Source organism: Dipodomys ordii, unplaced genomic scaffold (genome assembly GCF_000151885.1).
Source record: "Dipodomys ordii isolate 6190 unplaced genomic scaffold, Dord_2.0 Scaffold154, whole genome shotgun sequence".
Lineage (NCBI taxonomy): Eukaryota > Metazoa > Chordata > Mammalia > Rodentia > Heteromyidae > Dipodomys > Dipodomys ordii.
Genome location: NW_012267370.1, coordinates 615502 through 639843, shown reverse-complemented (window position 1 = coordinate 639843; position 24342 = coordinate 615502). Strand labels below are relative to the sequence as shown.

Sequence of the window (24342 nt, the reverse complement as noted above, 5' to 3'; positions counted from 1 at the left end):
CGCCACTTCTGGCTTTTTTCTTTTTGCTTATGTGGTGCTGAGGAATCGAATCCAGGGCCTCATGCATGCAAGGCAAGCGCTCTACCACTGAGCCACTTTCCCACCCCTAAAAAACATTTTTTTATGCTGGTCCTGGGGCTTGAACTCAGGGCTTGAGCTTTTTAGCTCAAGCCTAGCTCTCTACCAATTGAGCCACAGCTCCATTCAAGCTTATTGGTGCTTAGAAATGAGAGTCTCTTGGATTTGAACGAGCTGGCGTTAAACCTTGATCTTTAGCTCTTAGCCTCCTGAGTAACTAGGATTAAGGTTGTGAGCCACTGGCACACAGCATGAGCAAGATCCTGAAGCCCCCAGTTACAACATAATTTTTTTAAGGAGTCATTACAAGAAAGAAAACGATATAATTCACATTCATGAACAAATATATAAATGTTCTTTTTGGCTGGAGGATTTTGGTTAGAAACCACTCTGGGCAGAAAGGTCCACGAAACTCCATCTTCAAAATAGCCAGCAAAAAGCTTGGCTGGAAGGGCTGGAGGTGTGACTCAAATGATAGAATGCTAGCTGAGCAACGAAGTACCAGGCCCTGAATTCAAACTCTGGTACTCCCAAAAACAAAATCTCCAAGTGGTAGAACATCAACTTAGTAAGTAAGCCTGAGGCCCTGAGTTCAAAACCTGGTAATGGTAAAAATAATAATAATAAGCCAAATGCCAGTGGCTCACAATGTAATCCTAGCTACTCAGGAGGCTAAGATCTGAGAATGGCCATTCAAAGTCAGACTGGGCAGTAAAGTCCATGAAACTCCATTAATGGAGCTGTGGCTCAAGTGGTAGAGTGACAGCCTTGAGCAAAAAAGCTCAGGGACAGCACCCAGGCCCTGAGTTCAAGCCTCACAACTGACCAAAACAAAACAAAAAAAACGATATTTATATAGATATAGATATCTATATACACATATATCTGAAAAAGGTTGGGGTGTGGCTCAAATGGTAGGTTGCCTGACTAGTACACTCAAGGCCTGAGTTCAAATCTATACTGTCAACAAAAAAGTAATAATAAATAAATAATAAGATATATGAACCTAAATTGAATTCTAAAACAGGAAAAAACTTTTTTTTCCTGATGATGTAGGCTAATAGTTTTTCCTTCCTTCCTTCCCTTCCTTCTTCCTTTTTTCTTTTGTTATTGGTACAGGAGTTTGAACTCAGTGGCTCAAGGCTCAAGTTTGCTATGTAGGTGCTTTAGAGTTTGAACCATGCCTCTAGTGCTCTTTTTTTCCTTGGAACTAGGGCTTAAACTCAGGGCCTGGGTGCTGTCTTTTAGCATTTTGTTCAAAGATAGTGCTCTACCACTTGAGCTGTAGTTCCATTTTTGGCGTTTTGGTGGTTAATTGGAGACAATAGTCTCACAGACTTTCTGTGCTCTGTGGGCTTTGAACTACAGTCCTCAGATCTAGCTTCCTAAGTAACTAGAATTACAAACGTGAGCTATGAGTGGCCAACTTAATGCTCTTTTTCTTTTTTGGGTCCGGTCATGGGGCCTGAACTTTGGGCCTGGGCGCTGTCCCTCAGCTCTTCAGCTCAAGGCTAGTGCTCTACCACTTGCGCCACAGTGCCACTTCCGGTTTTTTTCTTTTTGCTTTTGTGGTGCTGAGGAACTCTGCTCTACCACTGAGCCACCTTCCCAGCCCTTAATTCTCTTTTTCTTATCCCCTCCCTAGAATATTAAGGATTTAACCCAGGGCTTGGTGCATGCTAGGCAAGCATTCTACCACTGAGTTATATCTGCAGCCATTTACTTTTATTTCTTTTTTGTGTGTTACTTGGTTCAAAGATTTCCAAAATTGTTCATGCTGGGCTTGAACTTGAACTCTTTCCACCTCAGCTTCCTGGGTATCTAGAAGTAGAGGCATGCCAGGTGCCAGTGGTTCACACCTGTAATCCTAGCTACTCAGGAGGCTGAGATCTGAGGATCGAGGTTCAAAGCCAGCTCGGGCAGGAAAGTCTGTGAGACTCTTATTTCCAATTAACCATCAGAAAACCGGAAGTGGTGTGATGGCTCAAGTGGTAGAGTGCTCCCTTGAGCTGAAGAGCTCAGGGATAGTGCCCAGGTCCAGAGTTCCAGCCCTAGGATCGACCAAAAAAAATCAGTATAGGCATGCATCAGCATGCTCAGGCTAATCTTGTACTCTTCTCATCCTAGCCCTAGAATCAGCAATTTCTTCAAGGGGCCTTGTGTCCTCTTAGTGAAAAATGGTACTTACATAAATCAACTATAGGCAGTGTAAATGATTGGGAAGAGAAAAGAAACATCTTTCTCATTTAACATGATATTATTTTGTACCTAGAAAACCTTAGAGAATCAATTACAAAACCAAACATGTGCCAGTGGTTCACGCCAGTAAAAAAACAAAGCAAACAAACAAACAAAAAACAGAAACAAAAAATATTACAAAGGAATCTTTTTTTTTTTTTGTCGGTTGTGGGGCTTGAATTCTGGGCCTGGGCACTGTCCTCCCTGTGCTCTTCAGCTCAAGGCTGAGCACTCTACTGCTTGAGCCACAGCACCACTTCCGGTTTTCTAGGTTTATTGGAGATAAGAGTCTCATGGATTTTCCTGCCTTGATCAAGGCTTTGAACCTTGATCCTCAGATCTCAGCCTACTAAGTAGCTAGGATTACAGGCATGAGCCAACGGTGCCCGGCTACAAAGGAATCTTAATACAACTGTGAAAGAAGCCAGATATGAGGGTGCACACCTGTTCAAAAAATATGATACAGGGTGCTGGTGGCTCATGCTTGTAATCTTAGCTACTCAGGAGGCTGAAATGTGAGGATTGAGGTTCAATGCCAGCCCAAGAAGAAATGTCTGTGAGACATTTATCTCCAGTTAACCAGAAAAAAGCTGAAAGTAGACAGGTGCCAGTGGCTCATACCAGTAATCCTAGCTCTCAGGAGGCTGAGATCTGAGGATCTAGGTTCAAAGCCAGCCCAGGCAGGAAAGGCCATGAAATTCTTATCCCAATAAACAACCAGAAAACCAGAAGTGGTGCTGTGGCTCAAGTGGTAGAGTACTTGCTGGGCTGAATTGCTCAGGGACAGTGCTCAGGTCCAGACAAAAAGCGTCAGGACAAAAAAAAAAAAAGGCTGGAAAGGTGGCTCAGTAGTAGAGTGCTTGCCTTGAATGAATAAGGCCCTGGGTTCAATTCCTCAGCACTACATAAGCAGAAAAAGCTGGAAGTGGTGCTGTGGATCAAGTGGTAGAGCGCTAGTCTTGAGCTGAAGTGCTGAGGGACAGTGCCCAGGCCCAGAGTTCAGGCCCCACAACCAACAACAACAATAACAACAACAACAACAACAAAGCTCAAAGTAGAAGTATGGCTCAAATAGTGAATGGAAAAAGCCAAATGAGAGCACAAGGCCCTGAGTTCAAGTCCCACCCAAAGTTAAAGACACTGTGAGGAAAACATTTTTTTAAATATATTAAACAGGGGCTGGGAAGGTTGCTCAGTGGTAGAGTGCTTGCCTCACATGCATGAGGCCCTGGGTTTGATTCCTCAGCACCACATAAGCAGAAAAAGGCGGAAGTGGCACTGTGGCTCAAGTAGTAGAGCACTAGCCTTGGGCTGAAGAGCTAAGGGACAGCACCCAGGCCCAGAGTTCAGGCCCCCGATCAACAAAAATAAAAATAAAATAAAATTGTATACACACACACACACACACACACACACACACACACACAACGTATTTGCCAAAACTCATAGGTCATGCTAGGTACTGGTAATGCTAGCTACTCAGGAGGCTGAGATCTGAGGATGACATTTTGAATCCTGTCAGGGGAGGAAAGTCTGTGAGACTCTTATCCTCAATTAACCATTAGAAAAGCTAGAAGTAGAGCTGTGGCTCAACTGGTAGAAAGCTAGCTTTGAGCAAAAAATTTCCAAGGACAGTGCCCAGGCCCTAAGTTCAAGCCCCAGGACCAGCACACAAAAAAAGCTAGAAGTAGAGATGTGGTAGAGCACCAACTTTGAGTGGAAAAGCTAAGGCTCACACCTGTAATAATCCTAGCTACTGAGGAGGTTGAGATCTGAGGATCGTGGTTCAAAGCCAGCCAGGGCAAAAAAGTCCATGAGACTCTTATATCCAATAAAATACACAGAAAACGCCAGAAGTGGTGCAGTGGCTCAAGTGGTAGAGCATTAACCTTGAGCACAAAGAGTCTCAGGGACAGTTGCCAGGCCGTGAGTTCAAGCCCCAGGACTGGCAAGAAAAAAAAATGGTAACAGACAGAGCTCAGGCCCCGAGTACAAGCACACACACAAAAAAATTCATAGGTCTTTCAGCCCTGAGTTCGATTCCTCAGCACCACATAAGCAGAAAAAAAGCTGGAAGTGGCACTGTGGCTCAAGTGGTAGAGTGCTGGCCTTGAGCTGAAGAGCTGAAGGACAGGGCCCAGGCCCAGAGTTCAGGCCCCATGACCAGACCCCCCCAAAAAAAATTACATCCTAATATTTTTGTTGTTGTTGGGTTTGGGGGCTGAACTCTTGGCCTGGGCGCTGTCTCTCAGCTCTTCAGCTCAAGGCCAGCACTCTACCACTTGAGCCACAGTGCCACTTCCAGCTTTTTTTCTGCTTATGTGGTGCTGAGGAATCGAACCCAGGGCCTCATGCATGTGAGGCAAGCACTCTACTACTGCGCCACCTTTCCAGTCCACATCCTAATATTTTTGAAACAAAAGTCAACCAGGAGGTCAAGGGTACCAGTGTAGGATGGAGATTGTGACAACATAATCTAACTGTATTACAAAATGTATGACATAACCTCAGTGAATGGGGTGAAGGAGGAAGAGGTACAATCTCAAGTCACTTGAGAAAATGGTGTGGTGGGGCACACACACACACACACACACACAAAAACCTTTAAAGGTGATAGAAAATAATTGTCTCTTTTTTTCTTTTGTGAGGTCCTGGGGCTTGAATTCAGGGCCTCACACTCCTGGCTTTTTTTTTGTCCAAGGCTGGCATTTTATGCCTCCACTTCTAGCTTTCTGCTGGTTATCTGGAGATGAGAATCTCCGATTTGTCTACCTAGGCCGGCTTTTACCTTCCATGCCTCCTGAGTAGCTAGGCATGGGCCACCAGTAACTGCAACTGGCTTCTGCTTCTTTTTCTTTTCCTCAGTACTGTTTGAACTCAGGGCCTCCTGTTGGCTTCACCAGAAGAATTCCATCTTGATTGTGGTGGTGGTTACAAGGTTGTATATATTTGTTCAAACACACTGAATGCATGAGCTCATTTATATAGAGATAAGATTGTGTCTCAATCAAGTTATGTTACAAAAGAAAAAAATAGTTGTGATTAAAAACATTTTTGATTGTGAGCAAATCATTTAATTACTATAAAAAATAGCTCCACTTCAAGATACTTAGTTTTAGTTCCTTCCTTCCTTCTTCCTACCACCCTTTATTTTTATTTATTTATTTTTTTTGGTCCGGTCGTGGGCCTGAACTCTGGGCCTGGATGCTGTCCCTCAGCTCTTCAGCTCAAGGCTAGTGCTCTACCTCTTGAGCCACAGCACCACTTCCGGCTTTTTTCTTTTTGCTTATGTGGTGCTGAGGAATCGAACCCAGGGCCTCAAGCATGCAAGGCAAGAGCTCTACCACTGAGCCACCTTCCCAGCCCATCACCCTTTATTTTGTATCATCAAACTTAGCATTTCTTACATACTCTATCCTTGAGCCACACCCTTGGTCTTAGAGTTTTTTAGAGGGGCTCGAACTCAGAGCCTGAGCACTGTCCCTGAACTTTTTTTTTTGTTATTTTTGGTTGGTCATGGATCTTGAACTCTGGGCCTGGGTGCTCCCTGAGTTCTTCAGCTCAAGGCAAGCACTCTACCACTTGAGGCACAGCGCCACTTTCTGGGTTTCTGGTGGTTAATTATTTTTTATTTATTTATTTATTTATTTTTTTGTCGGTCATGGGGCTTGAACTCTGGGCCTGGGCGCTGTCCCTCAGCTCTTCAGCTCAAGGCCAGCGCTCTACCACTTGAGCTACAGCGCCACTTCCGGTTTTCTGGTGGTTTATTGGAGATAGGAGTCTCATGGTCTCTCCTGCCCGGGCTGGCTTTGAACCGCGATCCTCAGATCTCAGCCTCCTGAGTAGCTAGGATTACAGGCGTGAGCCACCAGCGCCCGGCCTCTGGTGGTTAATTAGTGGTACTCTCACAGACTTTCCTGCCCAGGCTGTCTTTGAACCTCGATCCTCAGATCTCAGCTTCCTAAGTAGCTAGGATTACAGGTGTGAGCCACCTTCACCTGGTTTCTTTCTTTTTTTTTTTGGTTCTGGTCGTGGGCCTGAACTCTAGGCCTGGGCGCTGTCTCTTAGCATTTCACCTCAAAGCTAGCGCTCTACCACTTGAGCCACAGTGCTACTTCCGGCTTTTTTTTCCTGCTTATGTGGTGCTGAGGAATGGAACCCAGGGCCTCATGCATGCAAGGCAAGCGCTCTACCACTGAGCCACCTTCCCAGCCCCACCTGGGTTTTTTTTTAAGTTACAGATGATTCATGGGGGCTGGGAAGGTGGCTTAGTGGTAGAGTGAGTGCTTGCCTCACAGGCATGAAGGCCTGATTTGATTCCTCAGCACCACATAAGCAGAAAAAGCAGGAAGTGGTGCTGTAGCTCAAGTGGTAGAGTGCTGGCCTTGAGCTGAAGAGCTGGGGGACAGTGCCCAGGCCCAGAGTTCAAGCCCCACGACCGACCAAAAAAAAAAAGATGATTTATGTTTTAATTTGGGGGGGGTTAGTATTGGGGTCTGAACTCTGGGCCTAGGCACTGTCCCTTGGCTCTTCAGCTCAAGGCCAGCACTCTACCACTTGAGCCACAGTGCCACTTCCAGCTTTTTCTACTTATGTGATGCTGAGGAATTGAACCCAGGGCCTCATGTATGCTAGGAAAACACTCTATCACTGATCCACATTCCCAGTCCTCCCTGAACTCTTTGGCTCAAAACTAGTACTTTACCTCTTTGAACAACAGCTCTACTTCCATTTTCTGGTGGTTAATTGAAGATAGGAAGGAGTCTCATGGGAACTTTTCTGCCTGGGTTGGCTTCAAACTGCGATTCTCAGATCTCAACCTCCTGAGTAGCTAGGATTATAGGCTTGAGCCACCAGTTCCCAACTCTTTCTTTTGTTTCTAATGGAGATTTTTGGGGAAGGAGATTCGCTCCCCCTTCTTTCTCCTCAGGTATTTTTAATTTATTCATTGCTGGGTCCTTTACCTATTTTTATATATAGCATTATGTTAATAAAATCATTGAGGGTCTGGGAAGGTGGCTCAGTGGTAGAGAGCTTGCCTTGCACGCTTGAGGCCCTGGGTTTGATTCCTCAGCACCACATAAACAGAAAAAGCCAGAAATGGCACTGTGGCTCAAGTGGCAGAGCGCTAGCCTTGAGCTGAAGAGCTGAGAGGCAGCGCCCAGGCCTAGATTTCAGGCCCTAGGACATACATACATACATACACACATACATAAAATGATTAAAAATCTTTCTTAAAAAAGAAAGAATCAGGGTTTTAAAGAGGCAGGATTCCCCTCAGGGGTCACCCAAAGGAGGGCGGGAACAAGACAGGAAAGCTTCCGCTTTCATTTCCACTGTTTTTAAGTCAACCAGTCTCTTTAAAGGAGTTCCCGGCAAGTGATTTTCTGTCGGCAAACACTTGCCTAATGACGAGTTCACTCTTAAGACAGGGATTCCTTACTGTCACGTAACAATGTCTCCTCTACAATAGCTGAAAAGTCATACCAGATAACTTACAGTCTCTCAAAACATTGAGTTATCAACTCACCCAAGTAGTTGGTTTATTTCCTTCCCTCTAGTTCCAAAATGTTGAACTTTTGAATTAGGTTCTTACACCTCCATTTTTTCCCCAGCAGTGGTACGGTCCAAACTGAAGCCTGCCAGTGGGCACGGACTGCGACTGCGCAGGAAGACGGTCGGGGGGTGGGGGGGGGAGGAACATGGCGCAAGCTCTGTCTGAGGAGGAGTTTCAGCGGATGCAGGTGCTTGCCGTGGGAAAGACCCCCGGGCTCTGCGACCGGGGAAAGGGTGGAGGGAGGTGGTGCTATCAGCTCGGAGTAATTGGTTTGGATGGACTTGAATCTAAGGGGTTGTTCTGGGGAAGGAAAATAGGTCTGAGCGGAGGCGAGTCTATTGGGTTCTGAGGTACTATTTGGGTTCCGAAGGTTCTTGTCAGCCGTGGGGGCGGGAGGGAGAGCGGGCGTTCTTAAGTAGGCAATACCTTAGTCCTCGGGGTATGAGAACTTTAGGCCTTTATGCAGAACATACCATCGTTGGGTGATGATGTTAAGCTTTGAGGGAAAAATCTGGAGAGGGAGAAACCATTTTGTTTGCAGGGGAAGGAAGGGAGCGTTGGGCCGTTTGCGTCATGGTGGGGGCAGCCCTTTTGAAGGCATACCATTAGCCAGTGCGAGGTGGAAACTTTGTGGGAGATACCACTATGCCAGGAGATTGGGGAAAGACCCAAGATGTTGCTGCTGTGGGAGGTGAAGATCCAGAGGGTTGGTACCATTGGATGATTAGGGATGATCCCATTTCACGGGGCGGAGGGGGGGAGGGGTAGGTAAATAAGTCCCTGAATGAGTAATGAAATTAATCATTATTCAGGGCAGGACAAGATGAGGTAAAAAGAGACATTGATACCTTGAACTGCATGGAAGGGAGATCACTGGGCTTTGGGGAGATACCCTGACTGGGAACTAACCACTTGATTTTTTAAAATTTTTTGCCAGTCTTGAGGCTAGAACTCAGGGCCTGGGCACTGTAAGCTTCTTTTTGCTCCAAACTAGCACTCTACCACTTGAGCCACAGCACCACTTCTGGCATTTTCTCTTATGGTACAGAGGAATCGAACCCAGGGCTTCATGCATACTAGGCAAACCACATTCCCAATCTGACCGCTTGATTTTAAGAGGTACTCAGACAGGGTAAAAATATTGCACTGTGAGTGGGTCCTTCTTCAGAATTCCTTACTGGGGAAGAATTCTATTCAGAGTTCTGTGAGTGGAGGGAAGGAATTCTTGAGTGAGGGAAGATAATTCTATTGGTCCTTGAATGAGGGAAAACAATTGTCCCTGTGTGAGGGACACTGGGATGTAAGGGTGAAGTCATTAAACCATGAAAGTTCACTATAACCTGTGCAAGGTAATCCTGAGACTTTATCTTCAAATAATCACCAAAAAAGCCAGAGTGGAGCTGTGGCTCTAGTGGTAGAGTGCCAGCAAAAGACCTCAGGGACAGCTCCCAGGTCCTGAGTTCAAGCCCCAAGACTGATACCAAAAAACATCTCAAAAAACAGATTCTGTATTTGCCAAACTCTCCCTGGTGCTTTAGGAGGGAAAGTTTCTGCTGGGGTAAAGGATGGTGAGTTAGTGTGGGCAGAATAGGCTTCAGAGTTCTTTGGGGCTGATGGAGGGGATAGAGGGGTATGTGCTGTTTAATCCTCAAAGGGAATAAGAACATTTTTTTGTCAGTGTGGGGCTTGAACTCAGGGCTTGGGTTCTGTCTCTGAACTCTTTTGCTCAAGGCTATCACTCTACCACTTGGAGCCACAACTCTACTTCCAGTTTTCTGGTGGTTGATTGGAGATAAGAGTCTCACAGATTTTCCTGCCCAGGCTAACTTTGAACCTTGATCCTTAGTTCTCAGTCTCCTGAGTAGGTAGGATTATAGATATGAGCCACCAATATCTGGCTGGAACAATATTTGACAACCTTAGTAGTAAGCCAGGCACTGGTGGCTAAAACCTGTCATCCTAGCTACTCAAGGAGGCTGAGATCTTAGGATTGAGTTTCAAATCATCTTAGGTAGCCTCATCTTAGGTGCCTCAGTGCTGTCCCTTCACTCTTCAGCTCAAGGCAAACGATCTACCACCATAGCCACATTGCCACTTCCAGTTTTCTGGTGGTTTATTGGAGATAAAGTCTCACAGACTTTCCTTGCCCAGGCTGGCTTTGAATCAAGGTCCTCAGATCTCTTCCTCCCGAGTAGCTAGGAATATAGGCATAAGCTGCTGGTGCCTGGCTCCATGAGATTCTTTTTTTTTGGGGGGGGGGAGTCCGGTCGTGGGGCCTGAACTCTGGACCTGGGTGCTGTCCCTCAGCGCTTCAGCTCAAGGCTCTACCACTTTAGCCACAGCACTACTTCCGGCTTTTTTCTTTTTGCTTATGTGGTGCTGAGGAATCGAACCCAGGGCCTCATGCTTGCAAGGCAAGCGCTCTACCACCGAGCCACCTTCCCAGCCCTACATGAGATTCTTGTTTCTGTTTAACCACCAAAAACCTGTAAGTGGAATGAATGGTGGCTTTTTCACTCAAGGTGAAAATGGACAACTTCCTAGATCCTGAGTTCAAGTTCTAGTACTGTTGCAGAGACAGAGACAGAACCTTATTAGTGGCAGGATCTGGGAAACCCTCTGACTGAATGAAAACTGGGGAGGGGAATACAAGATTTTCCTTGGAAAATAAGTTGGAAGGCAATCTCTTGATCCTTGCCCTTAGGGGCCTCCAGGTCTTGCCAGTGCTGGAAAAAGGTTAGCTAAGATGAGGGAGGAGGTGGAGGAGGAACTTATCCTGTGGATTTGTCGAGTCATGGAACATATATGAACAGAAGCCTGATTGTGTCAGCACTCTGCACAATGGCCCTAGTGCAGAAATGGATAGATGGGGGAAATGGAGGGTTGAAGGCTAGTTGGGACTAGGGAGTGCAGCTAGAGGAGTTGGAACAGGAATGTAAGGGCTTGACATCTCATTTAGGAAGCAGCATACACAGATTTTGTTTTGTTTTTGTTGGTCTTGGGGCTTGTACTCAAGACCTAGGCACTGTTCCTGAGCTTTTTGCTCTGTTCCTGAGCTTTTTGCTCAAGGCTAGCACTCTACCACTTTGAGCCACAGCTCCATTTCTGGTCTTCTAGTTAATTGGAGATAAGAATCTTACAGCTTTTCCTGCACAAACTGGCTTCAAACTGCAATCCTCAGACCTGAGTAGCTAGGACTACAGGCGTGAACCACTAGTGCTCTGCTATACAGAGATTTTAACAAGTGGCTGAGGAGTCATGTGGAAGGAACCAGTTCAGTCCATGGGGCTTAAGAGACTTAGGTACTTTGTGGTTGACATCTTTTCTACTCTGCTTCCCCTAAAGGCTCAGCTCCTAGAACTTCGGACAAATAACTACCAGCTTTCAGATGAACTACGGAAGAATGGTGTTGGTGAGCCAAGGGGGTCTTATTAGATGAGGGTGGCTTTGGGGGACAGAGGCTAAACTTGTCCTTTAGGGGCCTGGTAAGAAGACTCCTCAGACCCTTTCCACTGCCTCAAGCTGAGATTCCTTGCTTTCCCCATACCAGAACTTACCAGTCTTCGACAGAAGGTTGCCTACCTGGATAAGGAGTTGAATAAAGCTCAAAAGGTACCTCCCTTTACCCAACTACCCACTCACCCTCTGCTTTCCTCTACTCACCTGGCTCATTTACCTAGCCAGTGAAAACTTACAGTGAACCAGACCAAATCTTATATGTTGTTTCCATTTCATCATTTAATGAATTATTTGTTTGCTTATTTTATCTCATTCTGCCTAGTTAATTAATTTTTTGAGATAAGACCTCACAATATATCCTATCCTGGCTTGGAACTTACTATATGTAGCCTAGACTGACTTGGAACTCATGATCTTTCTGCCTTGGCCTCTTAAGTGTTAGGCATATAAATGTGCCCTGTCAAGCCCTGTTCTGCTTAATTTATTGATTAATTTTAATTTATTCTTTTTCTTTTTGTCAGCTGTAGGGCTAGAAATCAGGGCCTGGGTGCTGTCCCTGAGCTCTTTTGTTCAAATCTAATGCTCTACCACTTTGAGCTATAGTTTCACTTCCAACTTTCTAGTGGTTAATTGGAGATAAGAGTCTCACTGTAGGGCTGGGAAGGTGGCTCAGTGGTAGAGTGCTTGCCTTGCATGCATGAGGCTCTGGGTTTGATTCCGCAGCACCACATAAGCAGAAAAAGCCGGAAGTGGTGCTGTAGTTCAAGTGGTAGAACACTAGCCTTGAGCTGAAGAGATGAGGGACAGTCCCCAGGCCCAGAGTTCAGGCCCCAAGACCGACAAAAAAAAAGTCTCACTGGGACTTTTCTGCCTGGGCTGGCTTTGAACTATGATCCTCAGATCTCAGCCTCCTGAGTAGTTAGGATTATAGTGTGAACAACCAGAGCCTAGTTTAATTTATTCTTGTTTGTTTTTTAACTTTTTTTTTGGTCTTTCCTTTTTTGGTACTAGAGATCAAACCCAAGCATTTTGCACTTCCTAGGCAAGCCCTTTGCCACTGAGCTCTATGCCAGCCATTAATTTATTCTTTTTTGCCAGTCTTGGGGCTTGAACTCAGGGCCTAGGCTCTGTCCCTGAACCTCTCTGTGCTCAAGGCTAGTGCTCTACCACTTGAGCTACAACACCACTTCAGGCTTTTTCTTTTTCTTTCTTTCTTTCTTTTTTTTTTTTGCAAATCCTGAGGCTTGAACTCTGGGCCTGGGCACTGTCCCTGAGCTTCTTTTGCTCAAGGCTAGCACTCTACCACTTGAGCCACAGTGCCAGTTCCAGCTTTTCCTGTGTATGTGGTACTGAGAAATGAACCACAGATTTATGTGTGTGAGGCAAGCACTCTACCACTAAGCCACATTCCTAGCCCCTTAATTTACTCTTTTTTTTTTTGTCGGTCATGGGGTTTGAACTCTGTGCCTGTGCAATGTCCCTGAGTTCTTCAGCTCAAGGTGAGCACTCTGCCACTTGAGCTACAGCACCACTTTGGTTTTCTGGTGGTTTATTGGAAATGAGAGTCTCACAGACTTGGCTGCCTAGGCTGGATTTGAACTGCGATCCTCAGATCTCAGCCTTTTGAGTAGCTAGGATTATAGATGTGAGCCATAGCACCCAGCCTTAATTTACTTCATTCTAATTGCAACTACTTATTCATATGCTATTTCTTTTGATGGTGCTGGGGATTGAATCTAAGCAAGTGCATTCTAGGCAAGTACTCTATTAATAAATTGCATCCTCATCATTCACTAGCTGTTTTTGTTTTGTTTTGTTTTGAGATGGGGTTTTGTTATTTCCCTGGCTAGCACTGAACTCCTAGCCTCAAGCAATCCTCTGGCTTCAGCCTTCTGAAAAACTGGGTCTAGACGTGTGCATAGCACACCTAGTTTCATTCACTCATAAACTTTTAGGATTAAACAGTGAGGTCTGTCAGTAAATCTGCTTCTACTTACATTCCTGTTTTGTGTTCCTAACTCTCATCTCTGTTCTGTTCCTATTGGTGACATGAGATTGAACCCTTCTCTCAAGTCTTATAGAGATAAAGTAGAATATAACCTGTTTTGTCCCCACAAGATATTGAAGGTCTCCACTTTGTGCCCTTCATTGCTCTGTCCCCATGTGTAGCACAATATTCTCCATAGGATATTCTTAGTCAGTAAATATCTGTTTGGTAAAGGAAACCAGAATGCAGAAAATCTAACAAAAAACTGGACAGTGTCAGGTGCCAGTAGCTCACATCTGTAATCCTAGTTGCTCAGGAGCCTGAGATCTGGAAGATCATTGTTTAAAACTAGGCTGGGTACAAACACTTCACTAGACTCCATCTCTAAAATAGCCAGCAAAAATCAGACCTGAAGGCATGGCTTAACTGGTAGACTACCAACCTTGCAAGTATTAAGCCCTAAGTTCAAAGTCCAATACTTCCCCTGCTCCCCCCGCACAGTATAGGAACAAATTGAAAAAGAAACGAAGAAACTGGGTAATGCCCTGGACTGCCAAAGCAGTGGGAAATGAGGCCACAATTTCCCAGTTTGGTTATACAGTCTTTAAAGGGTTAAATATGGAGACATCCCCCACCCTTTAAAAAAGAATACACATTATAAAGGAAGGTTTCTGAATGCTATACCACTAAGGCAAGATTTCCATTAGTGCACTCACTCAGCCAGTCATTTCTGTGGGCTCCAGCTTGTCACAGAAGTTCTCATATTGAAGACACTGCCATCCCATAACTCGTATCATCATCATCTTCCCTTACTACTTGCCATAGTAGCCTCCATACCCTATAGTCCATTGTCGTTCATTTTAGTTCTCTTCCCACCCTCCTTTTAGGCACTGCACAAGAGCAAGAAAGCTCAGGTAAGGGGATCCATGGTGGGTAGATGGGTCTGTGAGACTTCCTTATGGGAATATTTCTGTGTAATGGCTTCTCTATATATATGAGCCCTTGCACTGATAACTTCCTCAATGCCGTGTTTCTCTGTGTTTGGTTTGCATTCTGCATCACTGCATATCTTTCTTCTCTGTTCACATCTCTGTCCTTCCATTCTCCTCTCCCCAACTTTGTTTTGCTCTTCAACCTTCCCTGTCTCTCTCTTTATGTGTTCCTATCTTTGCCATCATGTTTTTTCTGCTTTTATATTCCTTCTTTGATTCCTCATTTCTCTCTGCCCCATGTCTCTATCTTCCTGATTTGTTTACTTCCTAAATTGTCTTCTCTTTGTTATATTTTTTCCTATTGATTTTTCTCTATTCTTCTGTCTTCCTATTTTTTTTCTGTTTTTTTTCTCTCCCCTGATCCTGTTCTTCCTTATCTTTGCCCCCTTTCTCATCTTTCTACCTACCTCTCCCTCTCATCTTTCTCTTTCCTCCCAATTCCTCCTTGTCTATCCTTCCCTCCCCATTTTCTTTCCATCTCTCTCTTTCTCTGTTACCTTCTTATTTTATTCCTTCCTGTCTGTCTCTTCCTATTTCTTTACCCTGTGCTCTCTCCTGTATGCCATTTTTCCCTTTCTTTCCTTTCCATGTATCCTCATTCTCTCTGCCCCTGTTGGAGTCTTGTCCTATATCTTCCACTGCAGGAAGTCGAGGTACTCCTGAGTGAAAATGAGATGCTACAGGCAAAACTGCACAGCCAGGAAGAAGACTTCCGTTTGCAGAACAGCACACTTATGGCTGAGTTCAGCAAGGTACTGATGCTGGGAAGAGATGGGGAGGAGGGGAATGGGAATGATGTATATATGGGTAGAAGCCACCTTGGTCTAAACCTGACATAGGCAGAGAGGGTCTGGCATTGAAGCACTGTCCGTGGTGCTGAAGCAGGCCCTGGTCTATTTCTATTATTGAGGGCAGTGGTTTGACAAATGGGGCTTTTCTCTATGGTGGGATTAGAAAGACTTTAAACACTGAAGTTATTTGGTTCCTGGGCAAGGTGCTCCTTTTTTTTCTTCCAGGTTCAAGTCTCCATGTGTATAATTTGAGGCTGATGCTATAGAGTGTCAATGTTTTGTGGGGTATTAGGTAAAGTTCTTAATAAAGAATTGAAAGGTATTTGAGCTGTTTCCCTTTACTTTTCCTTCCCTTTATCTGATATGAGCCTAGAGTTCTACTTCTTCTGGGTAATTCATCCTAGAAAGTCTGTGAGAATTTTTTTTTTTTTTTACCAATTCTGGGGCTTGAATTTAGGGCCTGGGCACTATCCCTGAACTTCTTTTGCTCAAGGATAGCACTTTTCCACTTGAGCCACAATGCCACTACCAGGTTTTTCTGTTTATGTGATACTAAGGAATTGAACCTAGGACTTCATGAATGCTAGGCAAGCACTCTACCACTAAGCCACATTCCCAGCTCCATGAGACTCTTTTAATCTCCAATTAAGTACCAAAAAACCAGGAAAAGGAGCTGTGGGTGAAGTGGTAGAGTACCAGCCTTGAGCAAAAGAAGCTCAGGAATAGCACTCAGGCCCTGAGTTCAAGCCCTGAAACTGGCATAATAAAAAAAAAAGTAATGATATGTGCTGATGCCTCAGCTGGGTTCTGGTGGCTCACATCTGTAATTCTAGCTCCTCATGTGGCTGAGATATGAGGATCACGATTCAAGACGGCATAGGCAGGAAAGTCTATGAGACTCTTATCTTCAATTAACCAGCAAAAAGCCAGAAGTGGAGCTGTGGCTCAAGTGGTAGAGTGCCAGACTTGAAATGAAAATTAGCAAGAGGGGCTGGGAAGGTGGCTCAGTGGTAGAGCGCTTGCCTCGCATGCATGAGGCCCTGGGTTTGATTCCTCAGCACCACGTAAACAGAAAAAGCCAGAAGTGGCGCTGTGGGCTCAAGCGGTCGAGTGCTCGCCTTGAGCTGAAGAGCTGAGGGACAGCGCCTAGGCCCAGAGTTCAGGTCCACGACTGGCAAAAAAAAAAAAAGAAAATTAGCAAGAGCTCAGGGCCCTGAATTCAATCCCCAGTACTAGTACAAAAATAAGAAAGGGAGGGAACGGGCTGGGAAGATGGCTCAGTGGTGGAGTGCTTGCCTTGCATGCATGAGGCCCTAGGTTCGATTCCTCAGCACCACATGAGAAGAAAAAGCTGGAAGTGGTGCTGTGGCTCAAGTGGTAGAGTGCTAGCCTTGAGCTGAAGAGCTCAGGGACAGCACCCAGGCTCAGAGTTCAGGCTCTACAACCGACCAAAAAAAAAAAAAAAAAAGAAAGGGAGGGAAGGAAAGAGAGGAAGAAAGGGCAGGGCACTGGTGGCTCACACCTGTAATCCTAGCTACTAAGAAGGCTGAGATCTGAGGATTGCAGTTCAAAGCCAACCCAAAGTGTATGAGACTCTTATCTCCAATTAACTACCAAAAAGCCAGAAATGGAGCTGTAACTCAGTTGGTAGAGTGCTAACCATGTGCAAAAAAAGCTCAGGGATGGTGCCCAGGCCCTGAGTTCAAGCCCCACGACCAGCAAAAAAGGAAAAAAGGAAAAAAAAAGATGAATGAACACTGCCAGAGACCTAGAGGCTCATACCTGTAATCTTATAGAGGCTGAGACTTGGAGGATCACACTTCAAAGCCAGCCATGGCAGAGAGGTCTTTGTGTCTCCATCTCCAGTTAGCCAGTAAAAATGCTGAACTGAAGCCAGGTGCCAGTGACTCATGCCTATAATCCTAGCTCAGGGGGATCTCAGGAGATCTGAGGATAGCTGTTCAATGACAGCTTCGGTAGGAAAGTACATGAGACACCAATTAGCAAATTAACCACCAGAAAACTGGAAGTGGCATTGTAGCACAAAGTGGTAGAGCACTATCCTTGAGTGAAAAAGCTTAGGGACATCACCCAGGCCTTGAGTTTAAGCACCACAACTAACCATTTAAAAATGTACTGAAGGAGCTGGGAAGGTGGCTCAGTGGTAGAGCGCTTGCCTTGCATGCATGAGGCCCTGGGTTCAATTCCTCAGCACCACATAAGCAGAAAAAAAATGTACTGAACTGTAAGTGAGGCTCAGTAGAAGAGTACCAGCTGAGAGCAAGAAAGCTGAACAAGCGTGAAGCCCTGAATTCAAGCCCTGCTACCAGCACCACCCCCAGCCCCCTCACCCCAGGAAAGTAATGAATATAATGTAAAATAATAGAATTTTTGCCTTGGGCAATACTACTTTAAAGGTTATATCTGAGTGGAGCACTGAAAGGTATAAAGAAGGTAGACATATTAAGAACTGGAAAGAAATAGCTTTTTTTTGGTGCTGGACCTAGGGCTTGAACAGCACTGTTTTTTCTGGTGGTTAATTGGAGATAAAAGTTTCATGGATTTTCCTGCCTGGGCTGGCTTTGAACTGTGATCCTTTGATCTCAGCCTCCTGAGAAGCTAAGATTAGGGCTGGGAATGTGGCTTAGTGGTATAGTGCTTGCCTAGCTTGTATGAAGCCCTGGGTTCAATTCTTCAATACCACATACACAGAAAAACCCAAAAGTGGCGCCGTGGCTCAAGTGGTAGAGCACTAGCCCTGAGCTGAAGAGCACCGAGACCCAGAGTTCAGGCCCCACAACTGGACCCCCAAAAAAGAAGCTCAAGGCCAGTGCCCAGGTCCTGTGTTCAAACCCCATGAGTGGCAAAACAAAAAAGAAGAAGCAGCAGCTAAGATTATAGGTGTGAGCCAACAGTGCCTGGCCCTATATCCTTTTTGGCATTGCTGTTTAGCAGTTGTGTGATTTGAAGTTCCTAACATCACTGTGCCCTAGTTTCCTTCTCTGTAGAATGTGAAAGCACCTATATTACATGGTGGTTATTGTTGGTGATGATCTTGGAGTTTGAATTCTGCCTGGGCACTTTCACTGAGCTCCTTTTGCTCAAGGCTAGCATTCTAGCCATTAATTGGAGATATGAGTCTTATGGACTGTCCTGCCAAGGCTGGCTTTGAACCATGATCCTCAGATCTCAGCTTCTCAAGTAACTAGGATTATAGGTGTGACCCACCAGCATGACTCTCCCTCAGTTTTTTTGATCAAGACTCATGCTCTACCACTTGATCCACATGTCCACTTCCAGCTTTTGGGGTTGTTAATTGGAGATGAGTCTCACTGATTTTTCCTGGCCAGGCTAGCTTCACACCTTAATCCTCAGATCTCAGCCTCATGAGTAGTTAGGATCACTGGCACTGGGCTCCATTTCTGGTTCTTTACTACTTAATTAGAGATAAGAGTATCATGGACTTTCCTACCCTGACTGGCTTTGAATTGTCAGGCTCCTGAGTAGCTAGGATTATAGGCATGGAGCCACTGGTACCCAGGCTGTTTCAGTGAATCTTGATCTGATTTGCTGATTCTCTGCTATCCTTTCTCTTCCTCTACTCAGCTCTGCAGCCAGATGGAACAGCTGGAGCGGGAGAATCAGCAACTGAAGGAAGGGGCTGCTGGAGCAGTGGCCCATGGGTCACATGTGGATGGGGAGTTGCTGAGACTGCAAGCAGAGAACACAGCTTTGCAGAAGAATGTGGCAGGTACATGGAGGTTTTCTTGACTTTATAGGGAATTCAGGGCTTGAGTGGAGCAAGAAAAGATGTCTTCTCAAGGGAAAATGAAGAGTGAGGCTGGGTCTTGCCATGAACAAGTATATGGTTTTGGAGTTTAGAAGTTATTTTACCTCTCTGAGCTGGTTTACTTTTCTGCATAGTACATAGTGGTATCTAGAAGATGGCTGTGGAGATAAGAGTTGATACTATTCTGCATTTAGTTCAAATACTAGCAAATGTTAGTGTCTGTACAAATGTTGGAAAAAAGATATTGGCCACTTTGAGAATGTGAATGAAAGAATGTTGGGGAGATTCTGAACCTAGATTCAACCTGAAAGATGGCAGCTTGGTAGACTATGAGAAGGTCTTGATGTATAGACTTTCCATGAGCAAGTAGGACTTGTGTGGCAATGCATTCTAGTTCTGTGATCAGGAAAGAGACTTATTAAAATATGGGTGGGAGGAGCCTGGCACTGGTGCCTCATGCCTGTAATCCTAGCTACTCAGGAGGCTGAGATCTGAGGATTGCAGTTCAAAGCCAGCCCAGGCAGAAAAGTCCATAAGACTCTTATCTCCAATAAACCACCAGAAAACCGGAAGTGGCGCTGTGGCTCAAGTGGTAGAGTGCTTGCATTTAGCCAAAGAGCCTCAGGGACAGTGCCCAGGCCCAGAGTTCAAACCCCATGACCGATAAAAAAAAATTATGGATGGGAATTAGGGGGGGGGTCATAGGAAGAATTCAATCTGAGAGCTAGTGGATCATGCATATAATCCTACCTACTCAGAAGGCTGTGAATCAAAGCCAGATGAGCATTCATCTCTCCCAAAGTGTAAAGTCAGAAAAGTCCTTGAGACTCTATCTCCAGTTAACCAGTAAAAAGGTCAAGGTAGTGGCATGGCTTAAGTGATAGAGTGCCAGCTGTGAGCAAGCAAATTGATCAAGACACTGAGTTCATGTCTCAATACTGGAGTGGCATAGTATGGTAAACAGGATCTCAGAGGTTGAAAAAACTTAAAATGACTTGTTAGAAAAGAAGATGAGGTCTGGGAAGGTGGCTCAGTGGTAGAGTGCTTGGCTCACTTGCATGAGGCCCTGGGTTTGATTCCTCAGCACCACATAAGCAGAAAAAGCCCGAAGTGGCACTGTGGCTCAAGTGGTAGAATGCTAGCCTTGAGCTGAAAAGCTGAGGGACAGTGCCCAGGCCCAGAGTTCAGTCCCCACAACCGGAAAATAAATAAATAAATAAAAGAAGATGAAGCTGGGTGCCGGTGGCTCCTGCCTGTGATCCTAGCTGCTCAGGAGGCTGAGATCTGAGTATCACAGTTCAAATCTAAGCTTGGGCAGGAAAGTCTGTGAGACTCTTATCTCCAATAAACCACTAGAAAAACCAAAGTGGTGCTGTGGCTCAATCAGTAGAGCACTCGCCTTGAGCTGAAGAGCGCAAGGAGAGTGCCCAGGCCAGAGTTCAAGCCCCATGACAACAAAAAAAAAAAAAAGAGAAGAAAATAGAACTAGAACAATGAGCTGGTAGCTATTCCTGAGCTGATGCTGAGGCCTGAGGATTGCAATTCAAAGCCAGCCCAGGCAGGAAAGTCTGTGAGACTCTTATCTCCAATTAACTACCAAAAGGCTGAAAGTGAGCTGTGGTATAAGTGGTAGAGTGCTAGCTTTGAGCAAAAAAAGCTCAGGGACAGCACCCAGGCTGAGTTTAAGCCCTAGGATCAGCACCAAAAAAAAAAAGGACAGTAGAACAATGAAACCTTTTGAAAATTGTTTTAAGACAAGGAAGATGGGGAAGTGTGATGGGAAAGGCTGGTAAAAGTATATTGCTTACACGTGGGGAAATGTCACAATGAATCACCCTCCCTTGCGCACCTAATGTGTGCTAATAAAATATGATTTATTAGAAACAGATGAGGCTTGTGCTTGCTTGAAGCAGGATCTCTATAACTTGACAGGTGAAAGGGGTGTTCTCCCTTTATTTGAGGTATGGCAAAGGGCTTCACAAAACACCTCATTTATCATACATCTTGTTCTACCACCAGCCCTGCAGGAGCGTTATGGGAAAGAGGCTATGAAGTCCTCATCTGTGAGTGAGGGCCAGGGGGATCCCCCAATGGAACCAATCCCTACAGCTCCGGCCCCCCTGCCACTGGCAGAGGTGGAGTTGAAATGGGAAATGGAGAAAGAGGAGAAGAGATTGCTCTGGGAGCAGCTACAAGGCTTGGAGGTGAATCTAAGGGTGTTGGGGCTTGAGTGCCAGGAGGCAGGCAGATGTTCTACTCTGCCTGTGTCCCATGAAGATGTCTGACATGGCCATCTGGTGGGTTGAGAGGTGAGGGAGGTGGGAAGATCTGGGAAGGCTTCTACCTTCCCTATCCTTGCTGACAACACCCTTATCTCTCCCTCTAGAGTTCAAAACAGGCCGAAACATCCAGGCTACAGGAGGAACTTGCTAAGGTGGGGCTGCTAGACTTTCTCCTACAAGAGAAGAAGGGGCATTGTGCTTTCTCAGAGGCTCAGTTTCATCATGTGTAAAGTGGAAAGGCTAGCACTCATGTCTGAGTTGCATAGGATAATGTGGTCCCATCCTCTCTGCATGGCGGGCCCCTGTCTATCTACCCTCAACTTCACACATTCATTCATCCATCCAACGATTTATATACTCTTGGCTCATAGAATCTGGAGGCCCAACCAGGATCCTGTTTTTCTGGGCTCCCAGCTTAGACATTGTCTCTTGTGGCCTTTGAATACTATATTGGGAACAAATGCTGGCCTTTGGAACCTAAAGGATCTAGTTGGAGATAATGTTTCTGTTGACCAGCTAGGAAGCCAAATTACTTAATCCTTCTGAAATTCAGTTTTCCTGTTTGTAAATCCAATAGTTCTCAATTCTCAGGGCCGTTTTGAGAATTCCACAGGATGATATAAGTAAATGCTGGCTTTCAGAAAGGACTCAGTAAGATGTGTCTGTAAATATTGTTTATTTTATTTTTTTGTTGGTCGTGGGGCTATTATTTTTTAATTAATGTTATTCTCATATTTATGAGAATTAAATTGTTATTCTCATTGTTATCATTTGTTTGTTCTCCTTTCTCCTCCCTAGCTTTCTGAGAAACTGAAAAAGAAACAAGAAAGGTATATTTTTTTTTGTTTCCCACCCCAAGGACTTTGGGGACCTAAAGAGAATAGATTTGTGGAAATGACCCAACTGTGTCTTTTTCTATGCCCAGTTTTTGCCGTCTGCAGACAGAGAAGGAGACATTATTTAATGACAGCAGGTAACTACCGGGGTTGAGGGTACTGGTAGATAAACAGGAACCATGACCGGCAGAATTAACTAAAGATAACAGGGCAAAGCTGTGAGAATGGGCCATGCCTTATGTCTCATGTGCCCAGTCCTTGTCACCCCCAGGAACAAAATAGAGGAGTTACAACAACGAAAGGAAGCTGACCTCAAAGCCCAGTTGGCTCGCACCCAGAAGTTACAGCAGGAACTTGAGGCTGCCAATCAGGTGAGGGTACTGGGTCCCAAGGTCCCTGGAGTGGAGGCCAGGGCTGGCAGTCTGGGGAGGTCTAAGGTCTATTGTAATGCAGGTGGGGAGTCTAAGATTTCCTTTGTTGGAAATGTATGGACAGAGTGGGTATAGGTCCCTCAGGAGCTAAGAAAATAGAAGCCTTGAGAACCCTACTGTTTGCAGTAGAAGGCTGCATGGATCAGGAATCTCTGGGAGCTGAGTACTTGGAAGATTGTGTGCTATGAGTTTATATAAATCTAAAATTCCCACTGGGAACTAGAATTAGGAATTGGGTTGAATTAGCTCTGGAACTGTCCCACTGCAAGCTGGGTAATGTTGAAACCTTTAAGCACTGGAGTGTTAGTACATTTGAAACACATGAGGGCTAAAGACATGGGAATTAAATAGATCAAGACTTTCAGTGGTGGGGTAGTTGAGGCTAAAGGCTAAGTACATTGGAGAGTCTCAAGGTACAGGGGTCTGATTTAGGCCTGACATGTATAGGAAGGGGAATATGTGAGATGGATGACCCCTGAGGGCAGAAAACAAAAGCTGATCTTTAGGGAGTAGAGCAAAAAATCTTAAATGGGTACAGGGCTCCAGGGGGTCAAAGACTGTATGGTTTTAAAGCCTGTGAGCTTTTCTGCACAAAGGATCTGATCTCCCTAGGTGTCAGGTCCCTTGGTATGGAGGATATGACAGCTTATGAGCTGGAGGCCCTAGAAACTAGGAATACAAGGGCTGTGACGAGTCTATGTAAAATTGAGACCCTTGCTGGGAGTTGGGAGCTCATGCCTATAATCCTAGCTATTTAGGAAGCTGAGATCTGAGAATCCTGATTCAAAGCCAGACTGAACAGAAAAGTCTGTGAGACTCTTATCTTCAATTAACCATCAAAAAAAAAAAACAAACAGAAGTTGGCCTGGGAAGGTGGCTCAGCAGTAGAGTGCTTGCCTCACATGCATGAAGCCTTGGGTTTGGTTCCTCAGCAGCACATAAACAGAAAAGGCCGGAAGTGGCACTGTGGCTCAAATGGTAGAGTGCTAGCCTTGAGGTGAAAAGCTGAGGGACAGCACCCAGGCCCAGAGTTCAAGCCCCATGACAGACAAAACAAACCAAGAAAACAAGCAAGTGGGGATAGAACTCAAGTGGTAGAGCACTAGCCTTGAGTAAAAAAGCTAATGGACAGTGCTCAGGTCCTAAGTTCAAGCCCCAGCACACACACACACACACACAAGTTCAAGCCCCAGCACATACACACACACACACACACAAGTTCAAGCCCCAGCACACACACACACACACACACACACACACACACACACACACACACACTGGATGAGATCACACACACACACAATTAAAAATTGAGATCTTCCCCCAACAGTTGGGCCTAGGTCCTAAGTTCAAGCCCCACACACACACACACACACACACACACACACAGAGAAAATTAAAAATTGAGATCTTCCCCCAACATACACACACACACACACACACACACACAGAAAATTAAAAATTGAGATCTTCCCCAACAGTTGGGCCTAGGTCCTAAGTTCAAGCCCCAGCACGCACACACACACACACACACACACACACAGAAAATTAAAAATTGAGATCTTCCCCCAACAGTTGGGCCTGAAGATCCTTAGAGACTGGAGAACCAATGTGGTAGATCAATCTGATCAGGAGGATCAGTCTGAGATTTTTCCAGGAACTAGGAACTAAGAGGTTGTTTGATTTACATCTCTATGGTCTGGAATTAGGAGTTTTAGTTTATACTGATAGTTAGCATCTAGAGTCTGAGTGAAGCTATAGTCCCTGGGTGCTGACCCTATATGAGGTATCTAGGGGTTGAGAATCTTGGAGCTCCCCAATTGGAATTGGAGTGTGAGACTTCCTGTTAATGGGGGTTGAAATAGTTTCAGCTCCCTGCAAATTAGGGCCAGAAGCTTAAA

General features: G+C 45.2%; 1 protein-coding gene across 2 annotated transcripts in view; it reads left to right on the top strand.

Moving 5' to 3' along the window:
- The first annotated feature begins 7988 nt into the window (after nucleotides 1-7988).
- The window catches only part of Gripap1 (GRIP1 associated protein 1), a 35645-nt gene continuing 19291 nt past the window's right edge, over nucleotides 7989-24342 (top strand). The window contains exons 1-11 of one of the 2 annotated variants that reach the window (XM_013032358.1): nucleotides 7989-8060; nucleotides 11219-11285; nucleotides 11424-11485; nucleotides 14207-14233; nucleotides 14956-15063; nucleotides 18709-18853; nucleotides 20912-21096; nucleotides 21279-21326; nucleotides 21973-22004; nucleotides 22100-22147; nucleotides 22282-22381. In XM_013032358.1, the coding sequence (XP_012887812.1) occupies nucleotides 8019-8060; nucleotides 11219-11285; nucleotides 11424-11485; nucleotides 14207-14233; nucleotides 14956-15063; nucleotides 18709-18853; nucleotides 20912-21096; nucleotides 21279-21326; nucleotides 21973-22004; nucleotides 22100-22147; nucleotides 22282-22381 (864 nt within the window). In that variant the 5' untranslated portion in view covers nucleotides 7989-8018. The remainder of the gene's footprint in view (nucleotides 8061-11218; nucleotides 11286-11423; nucleotides 11486-14206; nucleotides 14234-14955; nucleotides 15064-18708; nucleotides 18854-20911; nucleotides 21097-21278; nucleotides 21327-21972; nucleotides 22005-22099; nucleotides 22148-22281; nucleotides 22382-24342) is intronic. The other variant, XM_013032359.1, reaches the window with a different exon arrangement.